The following is a 24628-nucleotide window of genomic DNA, read 5'->3' as shown; positions in this document are numbered from 1 at the left end:
TTTCCTTAGTAAGCCATAGAATTTATGACATGTATAATAACATTAAAATAACATGATAATGTAACATTTTAGTCATTAACTGCCCAAAAGTAACTATAGAAATTTTTACCTTGTGCTTACTTCAAATCCTGTATGGTATTAAAAAATACAAACATGTCTAGGAATGCATAATATGACAGTCACAATAATAGGTCATCACTGGAAGTGGATGCAACAAAAAGAGGAGACAAGGACAAACATGAAAACACTAAAGCACAAGGGCGATCTCAACATCCTCACACACTGCAGCCTTCAAACAGATGGGCTCTCTCTTCATCAATCACAGTTCTCCTACATCAAATTGTTCTCAGCTCCTGACAAGCTTCATCAGGAGGGTGGACATCAACACACTCATTGACAAGCACAAACATGAAAGGGCATCTGCACCACTGTCTTCACATAGATGAGTTTCTCCTCATCAATTCCAGTTCTTACCATCCATTTATTCTTAGTCCCTGATGAATTCATTCCTGTGTCTCATCTTCATCAGAAGGATGAGCTTCAAAAGGAGAAAATCTTATTCATATTTCAATCTTTCTATCCATGACTTAATTTTTCACCAGTTTGTCCCTTGAAATTACTTCCTTTACTTTCTATTGGGATCTTTTTCTCCTTCTGCATTTGTCCTGTGTTCCTAGTCTTTTACCATCTGTAGTCCTCTTTGTCTCTTCCCTTTTCCATGTTTATCTGGTTTTCTTCTTGTCCTATACTTCTCACACCAAGACAAGATCCCTCAAGTTGGCCCTACAATGAGTGTTGAGGTTTGCTCTCCTGATGATGCGGAAGCAGAAACAAGTTCACTAGGGACTGACAAGGAATGGATGTAAAAGAACTGTGGTTGATTATGAGAAACAGCCCATCCATGTGAAGACAACAGTGTATGAAGATGCAGAGATTGTCCTTTTGTTTTCATGTTTTTCCTTGTCTCCTCTTTCTGTTGCTCTCTCTTCCTACACAGAGCAGCCATTGTGTTTTACCAAGCGAGTTGGCTACACGGTTCAAGGCATGTAACTGTTAGATTTCATTCGGGCGGTAGTGGGTTCAAACCCTGCTTTTGGCAGTCTTGAAGATGGTTTTCACACCAGGCTTGGAAAAATATTAACATGCCATTGCCAATTAAGCAAAGGTGAGACATAGGAAAATCAAATTATGAGAGAGGATCAAATATAAACGGGATTTTATTTTTTATTTGTACCTTCAAATAATGACCATCGATTTACATTTAGGGCAGTTTACTACGGATTATAACTGTGTTCTGCAAACAATTCCTTCACAAGGTGTTCCTAATGGCTTGGAAAAGTATTAACATGCCACTGCCAATTAAGCAAAGGTGAGACATAGGAAAATTAAATTACGAGGGAGGATCAAATATAAATGGGATTTTATTTTTTATTTCAGTTAATTTATTGAAAAACACAAGGCATTTACAATTTATTTTTCCACATAGTTTCCTGCTTTGGAAATACATTTGTCCCAGTGTATGGGTAGCTTTTTGATGCCTTCATCGTAAAAAGAACAGGGTCGTGTCACCAGCCAGTTGCGCACAAAGTCTTCCACACTCATGTCATCTTCAAATCATTGCCCTCCTACAGCTTCTTTAAGCGGTCCGAACAAATGGAAATCGCAGGACGATAAGTCCAGGCTGTAAGGAAGATGATCAAGTGTAGTCCAGTGCATTTCCTCTAGCTTGGAGACAGTTAGAGCTGCAGGATGGGGCCGCGCATTGTTGTATTGCGATGATTGCTTGACAGCTCCCTAACTGATTCTGACTTGTTCTGCAATTTCTGATACTGTCACCCGTCAATCATCGTCAGTAATGTCTGTAACTACACAAATGTTTTTGTCTGTAATGCTGGTCCAAGTACGGAGATCGTGTTGCTGATTTTTCAGATGTTCCTGTCCTTTCTTGAACTTTTTATGCCAAGCATACACACGTGTCCTTGACAATGTTTGATCACCGAACTGTGCAGTCAATCTCTGGCAAATTTCCGCTGCTGTGACTCCTTCAAGAACAAGAAATTTTAAGATTATGCGTTGCGCAGTGAAAGGGTGCACCTGTTGCTCCGACATCGTGAGCGTTACTGACAAAACGGCAGGAAATATCCAACAGAATGCTCTCCCCACTCCTAGCGTTCCTGCCTAAGCATAGCAGAAGCGTGGGGTCAGCCCTACCAATTGTTGATGTTCAGGAACAAAAATCCTGTTTATATTTGATCAACCTTCGTAGCGACCATCAGTTACACACTTGTTCACTCCATATAATGTACTCCACTGACCTGTGCTATCAAAGCCTTGTAAAATGGATCTAGAACCTCACATATGGTACACAACTATTCAAAAAGTGGAGTAAAATGTTAACATAAGTTGGCGGACTGGCATACCTTCTAATAGTCTTCTAAATCAAAGTAACATACCTGTGCAACTGGCGAATGTTAAATTAAACTAATGAACTTTGTTTAGGGAAGGGTGGTGTAGTGGGCATCAGATGATACTGCCATATTGTAAACTAGCTACTGTACCTGCCATTGATGGGACAATCACTTATCATATGCATGATTACATTTTTGTCAACCCCTCAAAAGTTGTTCCTGAGATTCTGAGGCACATAGGTGGATATGTGGCTGTTAGCAGCATACATACATGCTTCGTGGCTGTCTGTGGTCCTTTGCAGTTCCATTCTTTTTTTCCTTTTTTTTCTGCTCTTGGTTTGATCTCTTCCTTCTGGGAAAGGAAACCAAGTATCAGGTTAATATTTAGAAAGTAAATTACACACAGAAGTACAAAGCCTTCAAATGTTGTCAGGATGATTTACATAGCAACTCTTCATCAAGTTAGTTATCGGCTATTGGACTTTCTTTTGGCGATACCTTCATTTTTCAAAGGGTTCATCCTCTTTCATTAATATTAATAGGAGATAACTGCTCAGTTGTACTACCTTTTAAAACAGTAACTACCACCACGACCACGACCACCACCACCTCTCCTACCATCACTATCAGTGGTGGCCAGTAAGTTAATTATCACTAAAATAAAATAAAACTTTTTCTATTTCTTTTCCTTAGATATTTGGAAACAGTAAAATGTCTTCAATCAGAAGCACAATTGAAGCACAACTATGAAGTCTGTGATAACATTGACTTGGAGAACATTGTACAAGAATATGAAGCATACTACTATTTACGATTCCAAAAATATCCTAAAATATGTAAGAAGACAGTACAATCACAAGAAGATGAAAGCAGCAGATCTAATCCAATATGTAAAAAAAGATTATCAACCAAGACTCTTACACATGACAGTCTTCAAAACACTATCAGTAGAGATCAGCCTGTGCCTCTTATTCAAAAAGAAGTAAAACTAAATAATATTAAGAGAGAACAGTCTTCATTATGCAAAGATGATGTAAAATTTGAATTGACAGTCAGTGCCTTGTCCTTGAATGAAACTAGAAAACCTATCACAGATCAGAGCGAGGATTTCCTATTCCGGAAGTCTTTGAAGCCTTTGTGTGGATTCACTGGATTTCACGGAGAAGGGAAAGATTTTGCAGAAGCTATCACTAAGGCAAGCAATTATATTCAGTCTAAATTTTCTGTTTTTATAGCTTGTTAATACTTCATTGAGAAAATCTTATAATCTGTATCATCAGTCCCATAATTTGATCTAAGTGTATATGTTATAGGAAATATGCATGACAAATCCAAACATAAAATGGTCTGACATAATGGGACTGGAGGGGGCTAAGCGTTTGCTAAAAGAAGCTGTTGTTTATCCAATAAAATATCCATCACTCTTCTCTGGTATCCTTGCTCCATGGAAAGGTCTTCTCTTGTATGGTCCTCCTGGAACTGGTAAGATTAAACTTAAAAAAAAAAAGAAGTTTGATTGATTCATTGCTTGCTTGATTGTGTAAAATGTAATTCTATGTCAATTGCAATAGGGTTTAAGAGACATCAGAGTCCTGCAGTTTGTTCCATTACATGATTTCTGATTTGGGGTAAATATCTTCCATTTAAGCACTCTTTAATATGAATTGATTACATCAAGATTCCATTTTTCAACCTTGATCATAGAGAGATCACCTAACAAATTATGCTATGTTCAATTATATACCGTACAGAGTTACGAGGCTTACTATTAAGGTCACATGTTTCTATCATCATGGAAGTTCTCTTATGGGTAAGGTAATAACAAACAAGGAACAAATGAATTTATCTATGAATAATAATAATGGGTATAATCTGTTATTAAATTTTTTTTTCAAGTACCGTATATTCTAATCTTATTTCTCCTGAAGCAGTTTTGACAGACTGAAAAACCTCACAGTTATACCTGGGTAGATTAAATAAGTTGAAACTGGAAAGAAATAACTTCCACTATAACAAAATATTATGACACTGGTAATCAATTGTAATGTACCACTTGAAAACTTATCTTAATGAAGTCCTGCTTTGTCTCCACTCAAGCGTATAACGCAGGATGTTTGAGAAACTGTTGTTCTGTCATTGGCGCGAGTCCAACTGGCTGCCAGTTCCTTGACCTTCTGCCACATCACACCCCTCGCCATAGCTAGGTCTATGACAAGCTGTATTTTACTTTTAGGTGTTTTATTTTTAGTGTTCCCCTTAGTATTATCATTGTTCTTGTTATCATTATTTTCTCATATTACAATTCTTTTGTTAACTATGTAAGGGTTCTTAATGAAGATCTAATTGTCTGCCTATTATACCGTTTTTTTATTTCTTCGTTATTTCATTTTCACTTACTTCAACTCTTTAGGAACAGTTCTTGCAGTTTTTATTATTATTATTATTATTATTATTATTATTATTATTATTATTATTATTATTATTATTATTATTATTATTATTATTATTATTATTATTATTATTATTATTAAAATATAATTCCATGAAAGCTGGCCACTTTTTGGTTAAAGGAAACTAACCAGCCATTTAAAATCTCATTAGACAATCCTGAAATAGTTTTTGAAAACAATTCCAAATCACAATAATAATATAACAATAGTAATAATAATAAATTGGTTTTGGCAGCCTGAAGAGCCTAACAGTTATAAATTCACTGGTGAGATACAAAATAAAAGGCAATATTCAATTGTCAACTGTTCTTGAGTCATTCGATCATTCATTTTTACATCAACAACTGATCTACATTTAGGGCTGTCACCCACGTGGCCGATTCTCCATCAGCTGTTTACCAAGTCTTATCTTAAATGATATCAAAGAACTTGGAAATTTATCGAGTATTTCCCTTGAAAAATTATTCCAGTCCTTATTCTTATAAATTAATTTTCGTCCCAGTTTGTCCTCTTTAATTTCAACTTTATCTTCATATTATGATTTTTCCTGCTTTTAAAAGCTCTGCTGAATATTAATTGCCTGTTAATATCATTCGACACCATCTCTCCACTGACAACTCAGAATATCCTGCTTAGTCGAGCAGCTCATCTTACTCCCAAGTTTTTGCAGCCCAAAGTTTGCAACATTTTTGTAACACTACTCTTTTGTAGAAGATCACCCAGAACTAATTGTGCTGCTTTTCTTTGAATCTTTTCCAGTTCTCATATCAAGTAATCATGGTGCGAGTCCCATATGCTGGAAGCATATTCTTATTGGGGTATTACCAGAGACTTACATGCCCTCTCCTTTACATCTCATAAACATATGAAGAGATCTGTAATCTTTATTTACAACCTCGTTAATGTGATTACCCAACAAAGATATTTCCTTATATTAACACTTTGGTACTTACAGTGAAGCAAATGAGGTAATTAAAACTGAGAGAACTTCTCCTTTTGTGGAACTTATAGCTTAACTTTTCACCCCATTGTCTGTCATCCATTTCACAAATTTGTCAAGGTCTTTCTGGAGTTGCTCATAATCCTGTAACCTATTTATTACTCTATATAGAATAATGACATCCATAAAAAAGACTTACCTCTGATTCCAGTTCTTTACTCATATCATTTATATATATATATATATATTATAACCTTCCAATGTATGTCAGGATGAGATTGGTGGACACATTGGAAGCTTATGTCGAGAAATGATGTCAATGAAATCTTATATCCGGTTATCACACCTCCAGATGAATTAGAAAGCAGTTGATTTGTCTAATTACGGGAACGGCATCGCTGAATTGAAGAAATCAACGGATTGATAACAAGCTCTAAACCCCGTGGTATCTTGGAATGTTGTAGACAGTTAAACATTGTAAAACATAATGCAGGATTAAGCGAATAATACACATTCTTCAAGTAAAGTTTTAGAAATGCATGAACGGCAGTATATCTGTGACAGAATGTTACGGAGGGCCATGAAATACGTAAATAATAAGTTTATATGAGAGGGCCATACCTTGTACATCTAGTCTCGCACGATCCAACGATCGAGATCAAATAAAGAAACTGTCGATTACTAACCTAAATACGAGGCGGCAATTATTAAATAAGTTCCTTTGCTAGTACAGCTGATTTGTACGAGATCGTCTTACATTATGTGTCAAATGTCTCATATTGTCAAGAGCATATGGGAGCTAGAAGCTGAGAAGAATTCCGAAAAGCAAACCGTTTGCAATTATTATGTTGTAGTAGAATCTGTTTTGTCTCTGAAGAAGTTAACATTCTCAAACTGCATCTCAATAAGATCGGAAGCAAGAATTCATAGGGAAAAGATTGTATTGAAGGAAATATAAGAGAGATATTGGCATATTATAAACATATAATATTGTAAAACAAGATATCTTGTTATTGAATGAAAAAGGCAAGTGTATCATTTAAACTGTAAGAATTGTATTAAGGTGTATAACCTTGTTTTAATTGATATCTCTGAGTTTCAGGTAAAATGGAACCGTCAGCAGTTAATCATTCAGACGTAATGAGTGCACGTATCAACATGAACAACTAAAATAGAGGGACCTCAAAGGATCTGATCAGAAATGTGATGGACAATACTTGACAATGTTATTGAGTGAGAGCTGAACACGGAAGGTGACACCGTCGTGGAGCAACAACACAGGATGAGTACTTGAATGTCTTATACATATTCCGCCACGTAATTGCTTATTGTAGTTGTAGAGTAGTATTCATTTTAATGTCGATTTGACATGAACAAATTTAACTTGAAAGCGACCGTTATTTGTTGGACATTGCGTTATAATACTTATGTTCGTTACGTCTAGTGCGGTGAGCCAGACTACATTGTGATAATATGCGATGGTTGTGTAAGATTTCCTTAATGTTTGCTAGCAAGGTTTTGCGGAATGATTTTCGACATGGAGATTATTGGTACCGTAATGATGTTATGGTATTGAACGCTAATTTAACTTGGAGCTCAGAATACCTCGGAGGAGCTCGGTATTTTGCGATGTGCGATTCTGTGGTCTTCAAAATGTTATGTGCTTGTGTGGAAATACAGTGTTTTGATAATAGAAGTGTGATACTATTGTGGTGATATGATGTTAATGCGGCAACGTATTTAGTAATTTACGTAATTGCCTGAATAGATTGTTCTTTAGTATTGTGAATTCGCTGTGCATGACGAGTTGTGCGATGTTATAGAGTGTTAGTTATGGTAGGATCTTTGAAAGTTTTTTTTCGTGGATAGAGAGATGTGATGATTATAGACGTGTCATTAGGATTGCGAATTTTATGATGATGTTATGTGAAGGTCCTGATGATGGTATTGACGGTAGGAATTATGTTGGTCATGCGTGAAATTTGATATTGTCGTGATGAATAATTTATTTAGGTACGAGGCCGTATTTTAGAATGATGTTATAGGGTATTGCACTCACGAACACTAGTAGATGGTCATCACATTTTATCCTATTTAAATACAAGATTGACCAGAGCGCACGATATTAAAGGGATGTTTAGGATCTTTGCAAGATAATCGGAAACGTAAAGATATCGAGGTCATGTCGTAAAGGAAATATAATCTTCTATGGTAAGTAAATCATTTCTTTGCTAGTTGGATCTTGTAGATCATTTGAGTTGACGCCTAGTGCTAATGTAGTATTCCAGGTCAAACGTCGCAGTGGTATCCGGAGGCGCAGAATCAACGTAGTTAGACAAGGTTATCGTAGACATTGCAATGTCTCTTGATTTTTTTTTTATCTAGGTGCAGTCACCGATGAATGTACGGGAGGATCGAGTCTGTCTTGTAAAGCATGATTTTGATGGATGTTATATTACGTTACGATCCTGTGTTTTTCAAACATTTCTATTGCATTTATGGTGATTTTATGATGTTAGAATAACGGTAATTTTCAAGTTGCTAGATAGACAGATACTGACATATAGTGCGATGATTTTTAAAGGAGAAATGACGGAATATTATGAGATATTTGGGTAGGAAATAACATTCTGAAGTGGACGGTTCTATAATTCCCAGTGATTTATTTTTGAAAAATGCGAGATTGATAACTGATCTTTCTATGTAAGCCTTCAGCAGAGGGACACTTTGTCTCTTTTGTTTCGTTTGACGATGTTGTTTTTATTTGTAACAAGAGCTTGAAGTTAGGTATTTATTTTCAATTTAACGAAATATTTTCCTTTTGTGTCCGTTTGTGTTGCCAATAATTTGTTTTTAATGTAGTTGATGCATTTAAAGTTATTTTAAAGTCATTAAACGGGAGATCCTTCCATAAAATAAAAACATTTTACGGAGTTATCATTTAAAGTAGCGTAGGAACATTAGGTTAGTTATTTAATTTAAGATAAGATTAAATGTTGGTCAATGTATCTCGTCGAATATGCCAATATTCTCGATACCTTAATACTCTATTGTGGAATATTCACGTAATTTAGGTAGAAATGATGATTACATTCCACGTTAAAAGCCACGATGATAACAGTCCACTTATTTAACCTGTGTCCCAACTCGTCGGACTTGCACGTCCCTTGAGTGGAGCCTTCATGGATCTCCGACTGCATTGCTTCGCCGCGGCTTAACCCAACACTGAGATACAAAATTAAAATTTACAACATGGTCACAGGGACTGCTGTCAGGGCACATATAGGTTATTAATTTTACTTGACACCCAACTGTGGGGCCAGAGTTGAATTATTTCATTACCGAACGACTAGATTCGAATTACTTATCGCGTGGCAGTGGACTTAAAGAAAGGAAAACTCGAAAAAACATTGGTAATCAGAGAACATTGAATTTACAACGTTATTGGTAAAGAATGTTTGAAATATTTATTTAATCATATATGTTATGAGTAATATTGGAAGGATTTGACCGTTAATCAGTACTATGATTTTACCTAGTTTTATTTTATGACATTATGGAAGGATTTTCCGTAAAGTTTCAGCTCTTGTTAATCGGGATAATGAATCATTTAACTCGGATAAAGCGATAGGTTGTTCCGTGTCACTTATTGTAGGATGTCCGTCATATTTCGGGTCAGATCCGGAGAGACCCATACGTTCATTTATTGAATTTAATTCGTGAGATGCTAGGCAGGTATAGGTGTTGTGGAAACACTAGATAAAGACTGTAGAGTGAGATTGAGAGTGATATATTATCGATAAGGAACGATATAGGAAATTACGATGGCGTCTCTTGCTCAAGTAAAACTGTTATTGGAGGAGCTCGCTGGAAAAATGAATAAAATGCAGGAATCGCAAGAGAGTACAGAAAAGAGAATTCAAGAGGTACGAGAATCACAAGAAAGTACTGAGAAAAGGATTCAAGAAGTACGAGAATCGCAAGAGAACACTGAGAAAAAGATTCAGGAGGCACAAGAAAATACCGAGAAGAAAATACAGGAATCACAGAGGACTACTAGAGCAGAAATTCACGAATCACACGAAAAAATGCAAGGAACTTTCGACAGAATCACCGATATGGTGCAAGAAAATATGAAGGTGATGCAAGAAGAGATTGTATCGTTAGGATCGAAAGTCGCTGAAGTACAAGGAGAAGTATTAAATTTAAAAGAAGAAGTGAATGCAGCGATGAATGAGAATAAGAGGAATTTTCAAGAAAAATTCGAGGAATTGAAGGATGATTTTAAGTCAAGCATCCAAGAGTTGCGAGTTCAAGTCGACCATGATCTTAAAGAGCTCAAAGAAGAAGTGGATGTGATGCAGGAGAAGATAAAAGAGACCGATAATAGTTGGGATGGAAAACTCAAGAAGGTATCGGATGAAGTCATTATCACCAATGAGAGTATACGGAAAGAGATAACCCAAGCAAGAGAGCAGATCAATGACAGATTCAATTTGATAACGGAAGAAACTGAAGAGAATAAAACTTTGATGAACCAACAAATAAAAGGATTAAAAGACGATTTAAATGCTATTCAAAAGGACGTACAGAACCTAAGAATCGAAAACGAAACAAATAGAAATTTGGTATCATCGTTGAACGACCGACAGACGATAATTGAGGATGGAAGGAAGACTGAAGTAAACAGTCAATTTGAGATACCACAGCTTTGTGTTGATATTAATGACAACGGGACAGTTCAAACAGGAAGTGGAACCCAGATTGTTAACATTATACGCACTTATGAAGATAGGCCTAAGAAATTTAACGGAAATATAGGATCCAGTATGACTCCTCGTGGTTTTCTAAGAGAGATCGAGGAATATTTTAGGGAAGCAAAGGTATCTACAGAGCGTCAATTAAAGACAGTGGAGAAACACCTAGAGGGTGCACCACTCATTTGGTTTAAAGCTTTTCGCTACGTTTTTGAGGATTATGCAGGCTTTAAACAAGCTTTCTTGGACAGATTCTGGGGGATCGACGTTCAGCAAGGAATCAGACTCGATCTATACTCAAAGAAATATTCTTTAACGGGACCGAGTAGGTTTGCCGAATACTTCACGATGCAATTTCATCGACTGAAGGAGCTTGATTCTCCACCTACGGAAACAGAAATGGTACGAGCAATAATCAAACAGTTCCCTGCGGATATACAGAGATTATTGACGGCGGCAAACATTCAATCAGCCGTGCAAGCGGAGTCGATACTTCGGCAAATTGACAGCACGTCAACACATACTAGTAGCCGCATAGCAAGACACGTCGATCCGACGGTAAACGTGGTAACACCAGCAGGAGATGAAGGTGTAGAAAGAAACCAGGGATACAATAGTCACGGTCAAGGAGATAGACCTAGGACGAATGAAGGCTACAGAAGAGTGGAACATAGGGATGAGAAGAGTGACAAGACACGCCAAAAGTGGGCACCGTCTCGAAACGAAGAGCGGAGATATCCTAGGTATTACAGAAATACAAGGTGGAGTCGAAACAGAGATAAATGGCCATACCGCAGAGATAGGTATCGAGAAAATTCAAGACAATCAGATATTCGACAGGACGAGGAAATAAACAAGGAAAGAGAAAGGTACCTTGGCGAATTAAGAAAGCAGCAGGAGTGCAAGCAATGGGAACGAGCGATATTGAATCAAGATATGAACGCTGATTGCGTGGGCGCGACTAGTCTGTTATATCAGCAAGAACAAAGAAAAGAAGATACTGATAAAACGTTAAATCCCGCAGCCACACCATTTGACAAGAATAATCAAGGCAATGACGGGGTGAAAAAAAAAACTTCGTTTTGGAATCAGTAACAAATAATAGAATTAGTAAGATAAATCCAAATTATAGGCAGCACGAATGGGTCATAGCAGGAATCGAATCGTGGGAATTTGAACCCGAGGAATTGTTGCACGAAGACGGTCTACCTAAAGGAATAAAATTAAAGAGAGGACTGCCCGTAATTTACGTCACAATATTGGGTATTCGAGTATTGTCATTATTGGATACTGGAGCAAGCATAAGTATCATCTCCAAACTACTATTCTCAGAGTTGCAAGACAAAGCACACTTGCCTGTAATTCCGATTGCCAACATGAAAATCAAGGGCATAATTCCAGACAAGGTCACGAAATGCAAGATACAAACTTATTTGCCAATAGAAATCGGAGGAAATTTAATGGAACATCCATTTGTAGTCATGGACAGAATCCAATATAACTTAATTATTGGATCAGATTTTATCAGGGAAAACAACATAGTAATTGACTTAAAGAAAGAAGAAATAAGGATCAGATGTGACGGTGAAAGAGGACAGGACATTACAGCTAGAATAGAAAACAAGGAAACGAGTGAGCTACAGAAAACCATGAACATTTCAATAAATGAAGCTGCACATGTTGCCGAGAAGATAATGGAAAGATACGACACAGAAGATGCTGTATGTGGACAGACGATCGACAGTGGAATAGGAGGAAATCCTGAACAGCAAGGGATAATTGAGAATCTGCTGAAAAGGTATAGCAATGCTTTTAAGAGCCAGCCTGGAGCAATAAAGAACTTTGAGTACAAGTTATTAGTGAAAGATTGGAGGCCATTTAAGATTAAACCGTACCCTATACCAGATAAATTCATGCCCGAGGCTAGGAAAGTAATACAGGAGATGATGGATAATGGTATAATATGTAAAGCACATACACCATTCGTTAGCCCTCTGGTAGTGGTAAGAAAAAGCAACGGATCAATTCGCGTGTGCATTGATGCGAGACAGGTCAACTCCAAATTAATTCCAGAGTATGATAAAGCCCCAGTAATAAAGGAGATAATAAGAGGATTTCGGAACAAGAGATTTTTCACGATATTAGATTTGACTTCCTCATACTTCCACATAGTCTTGGAGAGTAAATCTAAGCTATTTACTGGTTTCATGTTTGATAATCAAACGTATATCTTTGAAAGACTCCCATTCGGCATTTCTAATTCTGCGGCTGCGTTGGTACGAGCTTTAGACAGGAACTTGAAACCGGAAGTAAAAGAATTTATAACCATTTATGTTGATGACATCGTACTGGCGACAGCAACTTTCGAGGAGCATGTAGTCAAGTTGGAACAGCTGCTAAGAAATTTAGATGAGGCTGGATTCAAAATCAATCGATCCAAGTCAAAGTTCTGCCAATCTGAAATCTTGTTTGTTGGACATGTAATTGATGGAACTGGAATAAGACCAAACCCAGTTAAGATACAGGCCATATGTAACTTTCCGAAGCCCAGAAGGATTAAACATATCCGACAGTTCTTGGGTATGACGAGATTTTTCGCTAGCCACTGTCCAAGGTATACAGAGATATTAGCTCCCCTGCAAGATTTATTGAAGACCAATAATCGTTGGCGGTGGAATGAGAGTCATGATCGAGCTTTTGTTAACGCGAAGGAATTACTAGCTAACAGTATAAAACTTGGATATCCGGACTTCGATCGTGAATTTATCATACAATCTGATGCCTCAGCGGTTGGAGTTGGAGCTGTATTGTATCAGGAGAGTAATGGGGAGAATAATATAAACTATTTGGCTTTCGTTAGTAGGAAATTAAGAAACCATGAGCTTAAGTATACGACCACTGAGCTTGAGATGTTGGCCATTGTTTACGCATTACAACAGTGGAGGAAAATAGTGTATGGGTATCCGGTAGTTGTTAGGACGGACCATAAAGCACTAACGTTTGTGTTAAAAACCACGTTATCCAGCGAGAGAGTATCACGATGGGCACTTTATGCGCAACAATTTAATTTAAAAATTGAGTTCTGCCCAGGTAAAAGTAATGTGTTGGCAGACAGTCTAAGCCGAAATCCAACAGAAGAGCCTCTGGAGGTCAATGTTATTGAAATAACTCAAGAGGATGAAGAATGCTTGGAAAGCTTAAAACGATTGCCGGAGTTGCAACTTGAAGATTCATCTCTGAAAGAGATTATTGAATATTGTCTAAGAAGGTCAGCTGATGATGGACCCGAAGATCAAATAAATGATTATGTGCTGACGAATAACATCTTGTATAAGTACATAGACAAAGATCGGAAGAAATTAAGAGTGGTGGTGCCACGCAAATTAAGATGTAAACTCATATGGTACATCCATAGAATGATTGGTCATGGTGGTCTAGATAAATTAGCGGCTACAATAGGAGAGACTTTCACATGGACTGGATTCCGGAGAACCATAGGGAGAATAGTAAAAACCTGTGATATATGCCAGAGGGTGAAATATAACTCCGTATTATTGTATCAACCACCGATAGCTGTAATACCAGACCGACCTAGGGAAGTATATGCCATGGATTTGTATGGGAGTTTACCCGTAGGTAAACGTGGAAACCGTTTTGTACTGGTAGTCCTCGATGTGATGTCAAAATTTGTATCACTTCAGCCCATTAGGAAGGCCAACTCTAAATCCATAATTAGGAGTTTAGAAAGAGTAACGATACCAAAGATGGGTAAACCAAAATGCATACTAACGGACCATGGAACACAGTTTACGTCAAACGAATTTGCGGAAGCTTTAAGGAAAATGAACATTCAACACCGATTTAGTTCAATAAGGCACCCTGAATCCAATGCAGCTGAGAGGGTCATGAAGGAAATTGCGAAGTATTGTAGGATTTTCTGCCATGAACGTCATTGGACATGGACTTCTTGTTTACCTACAATAGCCGATTGTATAAATTTTACTTGGCATGAGTCTATCGGCAATATTCCGAGCATTCTTCATATGAATGAGCAACCAAGACGTCCCTGGAACGAGATCATTGCTAGGCCAGCCGAAGAAAGTCCTAGCGTCGAAGAGAACATAAAGCAAGCTCAGGCGTGTATGAAAAGGCAGGCCGAAAAACGTCTCAAGAAGTTAAGGCATAAGAAGTTTAGAGAACCTTTGGAGGTTGGAACCTATGTTCTTGTAAGAAAACCAGCCGTATCTTGTCCTACGGAAAAATTCTATTCCAAGTTTGCACACTTGTATATCGGGCCGTTCAAGGTTATTGAAGTACTGGGCAATAACGCCTATAAAATACAGAGTTTGGAGTCCAATAACATTGCTATTTTCAATGCTTCAAGTCTTAAGCAGTACAGTTTTCCGATCGTTGAAGAGGAGGAGGTTAATATCATCGTGGAAGACGAAAGAAACGGAGATGCTTGGGATGTTTATTCACTGACCGACGGATCAGATGACGAATGATGAAGTCCAAACAGGATTGGAAGACAGGATATGGTATAACGGTATCCCAAGACCAGAGTTATTTTCGTTCATTTCAGACGTGATAAAAGAAGATTTCATTGAAGAAGATAATTATGATAAGATCTGGCATGAATATGAAATTTCTCCTTTCATACGAAATTTCATTTTTGAGTAGAGGAGGAATATAACCTTCCAATGTATGTCAGGATGAGATTGGTGGACACATTGGAAGCTTATGTCGAGAAATGATGTCAATGAAATCTTATATCCGGTTATCACACCTCCAGATGAATTAGAAAGCAGTTGATTTGTCTAATTACGGGAACGGCATCGCTGAATTGAAGAAATCAACGGATTGATAACAAGCTCTAAACCCCGTGGTATCTTGGAATGTTGTAGACAGTTAAACATTGTAAAACATAATGCAGGATTAAGCGAATAATACACATTCTTCAAGTAAAGTTTTAGAAATGCATGAACGGCAGTATATCTGTGACAGAATGTTACGGAGGGCCATGAAATACGTAAATAATAAGTTTATATGAGAGGGCCATACCTTGTACATCTAGTCTCGCACGATCCAACGATCGAGATCAAATAAAGAAACTGTCGATTACTAACCTAAATACGAGGCGGCAATTATTAAATAAGTTCCTTTGCTAGTACAGCTGATTTGTACGAGATCGTCTTACATTATGTGTCAAATGTCTCATATTGTCAAGAGCATATGGGAGCTAGAAGCTGAGAAGAATTCCGAAAAGCAAACCGTCTGCAATTATTATGTTGTAGTAGAATCTGTTTTGTCTCTGAAGAAGTTAACATTCTCAAACTGCATCTCAATAAGATCGGAAGCAAGAATTCATAGGGAAAAGATTGTATTGAAGGAAATATAAGAGAGATATTGGCATATTATAAACATATAATATTGTAAAACAAGATATCTTGTTATTGAATGAAAAAGGCAAGTGTATCATTTAAACTGTAAGAATTGTATTAAGGTGTATAACCTTGTTTTAATTGATATCTCTGAGTTTCAGGTAAAATGGAACCGTCAGCAGTTAATCATTCAGACGTAATGAGTGCACGTATCAACATGAACAACTAAAATAGAGGGACCTCAAAGGATCTGATCAGAAATGTGATGGACAATACTTGACAATGTTATTGAGTGAGAGCTGAACACGGAAGGTGACACCGTCGTGGAGCAACAACACAGGATGAGTACTTGAATGTCTTATACATATTCCGCCACGTAATTGCTTATTGTAGTTGTAGAGTAGTATTCATTTTAATGTCGATTTGACATGAACAAATTTAACTTGAAAGCGACCGTTATTTGTTGGACATTGCGTTATAATACTTATGTTCGTTACGTCTAGTGCGGTGAGCCAGACTACATTGTGATAATATGCGATGGTTGTGTAAGATTTCCTTAATGTTTGCTAGCAAGGTTTTGCGGAATGATTTTCGACATGGAGATTATTGGTACCGTAATGATGTTATGGTATTGAACGCTAATTTAACTTGGAGCTCAGAATACCTCGGAGGAGCTCGGTATTTTGCGATGTGCGATTCTGTGGTCTTCAAAATGTTATGTGCTTGTGTGGAAATACAGTGTTTTGATAATAGAAGTGTGATACTATTGTGGTGATATGATGTTAATGCGGCAACGTATTTAGTAATTTACGTAATTGCCTGAATAGATTGTTCTTTAGTATTGTGAATTCGCTGTGCATGACGAGTTGTGCGATGTTATAGAGTGTTAGTTATGGTAGGATCTTTGAAAGTTTTTTTTCGTGGATAGAGAGATGTGATGATTATAGACGTGTCATTAGGATTGCGAATTTTATGATGATGTTATGTGAAGGTCCTGATGATGGTATTGACGGTAGGAATTATGTTGGTCATGCGTGAAATTTGATATTGTCGTGATGAATAATTTATTTAGGTACGAGGCCGTATTTTAGAATGATGTTATAGGGTATTGCACTCACGAACACTAGTAGATGGTCATCACATTTTATCCTATTTAAATACAAGATTGACCAGAGCGCACGATATTAAAGGGATGTTTAGGATCTTTGCAAGATAATCGGAAACGTAAAGATATCGAGGTCATGTCGTAAAGGAAATATAATCTTCTATGGTAAGTAAATCATTTCTTTGCTAGTTGGATCTTGTAGATCATTTGAGTTGACGCCTAGTGCTAATGTAGTATTCCAGGTCAAACGTCGCAGTGGTATCCGGAGGCGCAGAATCAACGTAGTTAGACAAGGTTATCGTAGACATTGCAATGTCTCTTGATTTTTTTTTTATCTAGGTGCAGTCACCGATGAATGTACGGGAGGATCGAGTCTGTCTTGTAAAGCATGATTTTGATGGATGTTATATTACGTTACGATCCTGTGTTTTTCAAACATTTCTATTGCATTTATGGTGATTTTATGATGTTAGAATAACGGTAATTTTCAAGTTGCTAGATAGACAGATACTGACATATAGTGCGATGATTTTTAAAGGAGAAATGACGGAATATTATGAGATATTTGGGTAGGAAATAACATTCTGAAGTGGACGGTTCTATAATTCCCAGTGATTTATTTTTGAAAAATGCGAGATTGATAACTGATCTTTCTATGTAAGCCTTCAGCAGAGGGACACTTTGTCTCTTTTGTTTCGTTTGACGATGTTGTTTTTATTTGTAACAAGAGCTTGAAGTTAGGTATTTATTTTCAATTTAACGAAATATTTTCCTTTTGTGTCCGTTTGTGTTGCCAATAATTTGTTTTTAATGTAGTTGATGCATTTAAAGTTATTTTAAAGTCATTAAACGGGAGATCCTTCCATAAAATAAAAACATTTTACGGAGTTATCATTTAAAGAAGCGTAGGAACATTAGGTTAGTTATTTAATTTAAGATAAGATTAAATGTTGGTCAATGTATCTCGTCGAATATGCCAATATTCTCGATACCTTAATACTCTATTGTGGAATATTCACGTAATTTAGGTAGAAATGATGATTACATTCCACGTTAAAAGCCACGATGATAACAGTCCACTTATTTAACCTGTGTCCCAACTCGTCGGACTTGCACGTCCCTTGAGTGGAGCCTTCATGGATCTCCGACTGCATTGCTTCGCCGCGGCTTAACCCAACACTGAGATACAAAATTAAAATTTACAACATGGTCACAGGGACTGCTGTCAGGGCACAATATATATATATATATATCTAGTGAGCAGTCCAAAAAATGATCAGTTGCCATGAATGCTCTTGAAGTTTTATGCTATTCAACATTCTGCTTCACAGTCACATAGTGGTCTGCACCAAAATCTTGATGACCTGATTCATGAACAAGTTTCAAGGTCTTTCACTATTATCTGCATCAGGTATGAGTGGCACATCACATGTCCTAACCAGTAAAAAGGTCTTTTCCAGATTGTTAGTAGCAGTGATCTTTTTTGCTTAACTTTATCAAGTACTTTAACATTTTACACTTTTACAGTCCAAGATATTCTCAACATTTTACAACAGCACCACATTTCAAACGTTCCCAGGCATTTGATATCTACCTGGTTTAAGGTCAAAGTTTTGCAGTCGTATAATGCCACTGTCCAGACAAAAGCAACTAGCATACTAATTTTAAGATTTAGACTTTGTTTATGTACAGTATTCTACACTTGACTTCTGTGGTATATCCTGCATCATCAGTTATTTTCTGTTCAAGGTTCACCTGTTCAATTTGCTCACTACATATCTTTAATTGAAGATTTACAGACGTGTGTGCAATTACCATGCATTTAGTTTTTGAGGTGTTGGTTTTCATTCCATATGTTCTTACTCTATTTGAAGTTCTCTCAGTATCATTGATCATAGCATCATTGGGCTACGTGCAAAAATTGCTTGGGCAACAGCAAATTTTATTACATTAGTCAACTCCCCATTCACTTTGATTCTTATGTTCGTACTTGCTAAGGCTTTGGTCATCATCAATTCTCCATAAGCATTGAAGAGAACTGGTGATAGAGGGCAGCCCCGTCCCATACCTTTCTTGATAGGTATTGGCTCCAATAATCCTTCTGCCATTTGACCTTCTTCTATCTCTATATTTGTAAAGGAATTAATTTGTGCAGATGTACGATTTCCGTTTCCTACTCAGCGATTTTGATCTCCATAGGGAACTTGAAATATTTGTCCTGAATGAGTAAATTCATAATTCCAATATAATTGTGTAACATGTGATTATATTCGTTTATTGGTATTTCATTGAACTGCAACATACAATTAGCTTCATTTATCAGCATTGCATTGCCCATTTATTTTTTAATTCCATTCTTTTACTTATTAGAGAGGCCTTGTAAGATGTCATTCTTAGTGATAAAATGATAATCTATTTAAAGATTGTCTAGAGTGGCAAGGGTGGTGCGTAAGTTCAGATAACTACTACAGATAAGAATATCCTAACACACATTCCATCTTTTAAGTCAGAGATTACCTCCTGTGGGATTCATTAAGCGCTAATGCAAAAAGTGTAAATGTTGTCCAGGTGTTAATTAAGTAGGGGGAATAGGGGGAATTTTTAAAAATTGTATGTTCATTCAGGTTGGGTTTTTTTTTTCAATGTAAATTTCAATTACTTTTTTTTATATTCAAGGAATTACTTTTATTTTTGATGTGCAAGATTCTTAGATCTGAGTTGATGTCTGTGAAATGGAGGCTGAATATCTGTTGTATCTTATCATGTTTTTGAGTTCTTTATATCTCGTGTAGAAATTACATCTTGTTTGGCCTATATATGTAGCATTGCAGTTAGGTTCCTGCCACTTGAGTTCATAGACTCCTGACTTGGAAAATGGGTTGCATTTGTTGTTGTGTTTTGTAGTGTGTTGTTTGTCCTAAAGGCTACTTTTAGACCTTGTTTTCTGTGAATGTTACCTATTTTATATGTATTCTTGTTAACATATTTGAGAACAACATATTTATCCCTCCCCTGTGTGTTTTTTTGGTGTTCTTCTTTTGTTTATTTAATAGTTTCTCTACCGTTCCTGGAGGGTGGTTGTTCTCTTTTGCGATTTGTTTAATTATTTTTATCTCTTTTCTGAAATCCGTTGTGCTCTTTAGTAATGAAATAGCTGTCTGTATTATTGTATCGAGTCCTAGTACTTTGTGTGTGTAAGATTGGTTTGATTCATTGCCAGTAGTGTGTGACATGTGAGTGGGCTTTCCATTAAACTTTGTATGACAGATTGCCATTATTTTTACTGAATGTGATGTCTAAAAAGCTTATTTTATTGTTAGAGTAAGGTTCCATTGAGAATCTGATTGACTTGTGTAAAGAATTTAGAGTGTTTAATCATTGTTGCACATTTGTGACATCATTATCATATATGCATAATACATCATCTACAGATCCGCTCCAGTATAAGATTCCTTTAGAATGCTGGTTGGTTAAGAAAATATTTTCAAAGTTATTTAAAAAAATGTTTGCATAATACTTGATAATGGCGAGCCCATGACTAACCCTTCTTTTTGACAATAGATTTTGTCACTGAATGTAAAGCAATTTTGCTTTAATACTGTTCGAAAAAAGTTAATTATTTCTTTTGTTTCTTGTAGTGAAGTGTTTTCTTTTAGATGGTTTTCTATCATTTGAATGGATTCATCTATGGTACATTGGCGTTCATATTCGTGATGTCAAAGGATTTCATTCATGTGCTCCCCGTTATTTTGAATTTATTTAGTTCCTAATTAGTTCTATACTATTTTTAATCAACTTATCTTCTTTAGGTGAGATATTTTCTGTTAGAATTTGTTTGAGTTGTTTGCTTAAATTGTAACTTTCTGCATCTTTGAAATGTACTATTACAAAGGAAAAGTGTTACTTGTAATCTCTGGGAAAGCATTCTCTCTGATTACATTAATCATTTTGAACAATTACTAACTCATTTGATAGGAGGCAGTTCAGATTTAGGAAAGGTTATTCCAGTGAAAATCAACTTGTAGAATTCCAGCAAAATATAACATACATTTAGATTCAGGCCAAATGACTGTATTGCTATTGACCTATCGAAGGCTTTTGATAGGATAGATCATGGGAGACAGTTGATGAAAATGAGGGCTTTTGGACTAGACAAAAGAGTAGTTGAATGGGTAGCTACACTTCTAGAAAAAATAACTCAGAGAATTGGAGTAGATGAATCATTACCTGCTTAATCCGTTAATGGGGGAGCGCGACTTGAGTCGCTCCAGGAAATATCCAGTCAGGTGGGGAGAGCGACTTCAGTCGTACGCTGCTGTTTTATTTTTTCCTCAATTCTGACCAGAGTTATGAAATTTAGTCATTGTTATCTGTATGCCCTTGTCATCAAGTGGTATTTTTAGTAAGTACTTCCACTTGATAGAAACAAAGTGGACAGAGATGTACGTCATTCAACATTCAACAAAATTCGCTTCCGTGCAAAAGCATGCTATGTGTTCGTCTGGCGTAGGATCTAGTCTAATTAGCTGCGTTCTTGCTATGTGCTTATTCAAATTTGTTATAGTGTTTTGAGACTGGTAACTGTAAAGTATATCAGTGTGAAAAAGAGTAATTATGGCAAAGAGTAAATTTGAATTTATGGATGCATTGCACTTCTGTTATGTATTTCATGAGAGTATTTTTCAGTTATACGACATCGGGTTGAGAACTACGTGATGACAGCTTGCGCTCCCTTGTACATGACATGTTGGAGTTTAGCAACGAGGACGATGACTTCAGTGACTTCTATTCAGATCGTGAAGATCGGTAGATGCAGAGTGGGTCTCAGCCAATAAATGACCACGGCTGGTCCATGGTCCAACAGCTCTGCACTCTGACCGGCCAATCGAGCAGAGGAGAGATGGCCACGGCTCTACCATGGCTCTAGGCCTCTGCATTTGGGAGACGGGACGGGGCTCGACCTCATGGCTGGCCCCAACCGTTGGCTGTCCTGAGAATAGTTTTCTGTGGTTTTTCATCCTCCTGCACTAAGGCAAATGCTGAGACAGTTCTTAGTATAGGCCACGGCCGCCAAACCCCTCACCTTCTCCGAGCATCTCCTTCACCATAACAAATCTCCCGGCCTGAGAGGTGGCGTCACCATCTAAGAGGCCCGCCTCCCCCTTCAGGGGAGGAATGCTAGTTGCTTTACGTCGCATCGACACAGATAGGTCTTATGGTGATGATGGGATAGGAAAAGCCTAGGAATGGGAAGGACGCGGCCGTGGCCTTAATTAAGGTACAGCCCCAGCATTTGCCTGGTGTGAAAATGGGAAACCACGGAAAACCATCTTCAGGGCTGCCGACAGTGGGATTCGAACCCACTATCTTCTGGATGCAAGCTTACAGCCGCGCACCCCTAACCGCACACCCAGCTTTCCCGGTAGGGGAGGAATTAAAACATTGTTGTTAGTAGTAATAGTAGATAGTGAAGCTAATTCGTTCCTTGGAGAAGAAGGAAGCATAAGTGATACAGGGCAGCATTCCGGTGCTATCATAGCAAACAGTCACGAGTTTGAAAGTGGCACTTCGAGTGACGACAGTGACAATTGGTAGAGACAAGCAGACTGAAACAGCAGCGATATGTCATGGCCTGTTACGTGGGTAGGAAATGGACAGAAAATTAATAGATTTCCAGTCAAAAGAGTAAAAAGAACAACACTACTTCGGCATGAAATAATGTTCTCTTTTTTGTCTGTGATCATTGTGTTATGTGTTTTTAGATCTTTATGACTTAATTTTTGCACTGCTTTGCTAATTGGCTGATGATGACACTTCAAGTGCATTGAAACCGGTCCCAAATGAACAGTTTGTAACTTCTATTTGGTTCATCTTAATAACAGAGTATTGAAAGGTGGATACTTCCTTCTATTTAATATTGTATATTTCTCTATACAATACGGAACAATCATGAAAAATAAAAATTTTAAACTTTAAATATACAAATGATATGAGTAAGGAACTGTAATCACTAGGGCCCGGATTTTCATCCATCTCATGCATGAATTATTTTTTGTTTGCATTTGGTGATGAAAAACACTCGTACATTATGCATTTTATTTTCAAAACATGTTTAGCACTCCATGTATTCATGTTCCAACGCACGAGAACTCCAGCGACCTCATATGAGGTCCTCATGCACAAGAGGTTTAAGAGCGACCACAAGTGAATCACAACATTGACCAGTTTGCGGTTGCTATTAGAAGAATTTGCTTTACGTCACACTGACACGGAAAGGTCTTATGGCGACAATGGGATAGGAAAGGCCTAGGAGTGGGAAAGAAACAGCCGTGGCCTTAATTAAGGTACATATTCGAGAGATAGTAGGTTCGAACCCCACTGTCGGCAGCCCTGAAAATGGTTTTCCGTGGTTTCCCATTTTCACACCAGGCAAATGCTGGGGCTGTACCTTAATTAAGGCCACAGCCGCTTCCTTCCCACTCCTAGCCCTTCCCTGTCCCATCGTCGCCATAAAACCTATCTGTGTCGGTGCGACGTGAAGCAACTAGCAAAAAAAAATTAAGGTACTGCCCCACATTTGCATGGTGTGAAAATGGGAAACCACAGAAAACCATCTTCAGGGCTGTCGATAGTGGGGTTCGAACCCACTATCTCCCGGATGCAAGATCACAGCTGCGTGCCCCTAACCACACGGCCAACTCGTCCAGCATGTTTGCTATTAAACATGCCATGTCCCTTACCTATTCATTGATAGATGAAATACCTGCAGAATTGGAACACGAATACATGGAATGCATATTGCAAACACCATAGGTCTGTAATGACTTTGAGATTGATGCCAGAGGTACTCCTGGAGTCTGTTGTAACTGGATAGAGAGGGCCTAAGGGAAAAAAACGGTGGTTGGTACATGTAGATGTTGGCTGCATTGAAGGAGTACCTTCAGACGTAAGGTTGTTTTGACATCTGTTGTGCAGAAACACAAGGCTTTGCTGGTGTATGTGTTAGATTAACAGTGAAGTTGAATAGGTGATAGAGAAAAATAATAAATAATGCATAAACATGCATGAGACCTCCAACAACCTCATATGAGGTCCTCATGCACAAGAGGGTTATGTAATATCAAAATGTGAAATATGTACATAAAAATGTAGTAATTATCAGTTTAAAATATAATTAAATATGTAATATTCATAAAATATGTAATATTCATGTAATATGTAATAGTATTAATTTACTAAATTTACAAAAATGTTGCAGGAAGTCACCGGTGCATACCGTATAATCCTGAATACCACCCGCCAACAAATAAGACCTGCACCCTAAATTTGAGACGACAAAATAGGAAAGAAAATTAAAAAATCAAATAACTTACATACCTATTTAATATTCTTCAAATATACCACAAATATAAATTTAAACAGCTTACAATTAATAAAATCATCACAAAAATTTTAAATAAAATTGGTCCAATACTCAGATCATTCAAAATTCACCATCTTCTTCTGAAGTTTCACCATAGGAACTTTCGTCGCTGGCATCTTTCCACAAATAGTCGTCCTCACTACCGTCCACTGAATTTGAAATTC

At 37.2% G+C, this 24628-nt stretch overlaps 1 protein-coding gene across 1 annotated transcript in view; it reads left to right on the top strand.

Annotated features, from left to right (window-relative positions):
- The window catches only part of LOC136875507 (katanin p60 ATPase-containing subunit A-like 2), a 100180-nt gene that overhangs the window by 4271 nt on the left and 71281 nt on the right, over positions 1-24628 (top strand). The window contains exons 3-4 of the mRNA XM_067149059.2: positions 3102-3603; positions 3722-3890. Of these exons, the coding sequence (XP_067005160.2) occupies positions 3102-3603; positions 3722-3890 (671 nt within the window). The remainder of the gene's footprint in view (positions 1-3101; positions 3604-3721; positions 3891-24628) is intronic.

Source organism: Anabrus simplex, chromosome 1 (genome assembly GCF_040414725.1).
Source record: "Anabrus simplex isolate iqAnaSimp1 chromosome 1, ASM4041472v1, whole genome shotgun sequence".
NCBI classification, from domain to species: Eukaryota; Metazoa; Arthropoda; class Insecta; order Orthoptera; family Tettigoniidae; genus Anabrus; species Anabrus simplex.
Note: the sequence above shows the minus strand (reverse complement) of the source record. Positions and strands in the feature narration are given on the sequence as shown.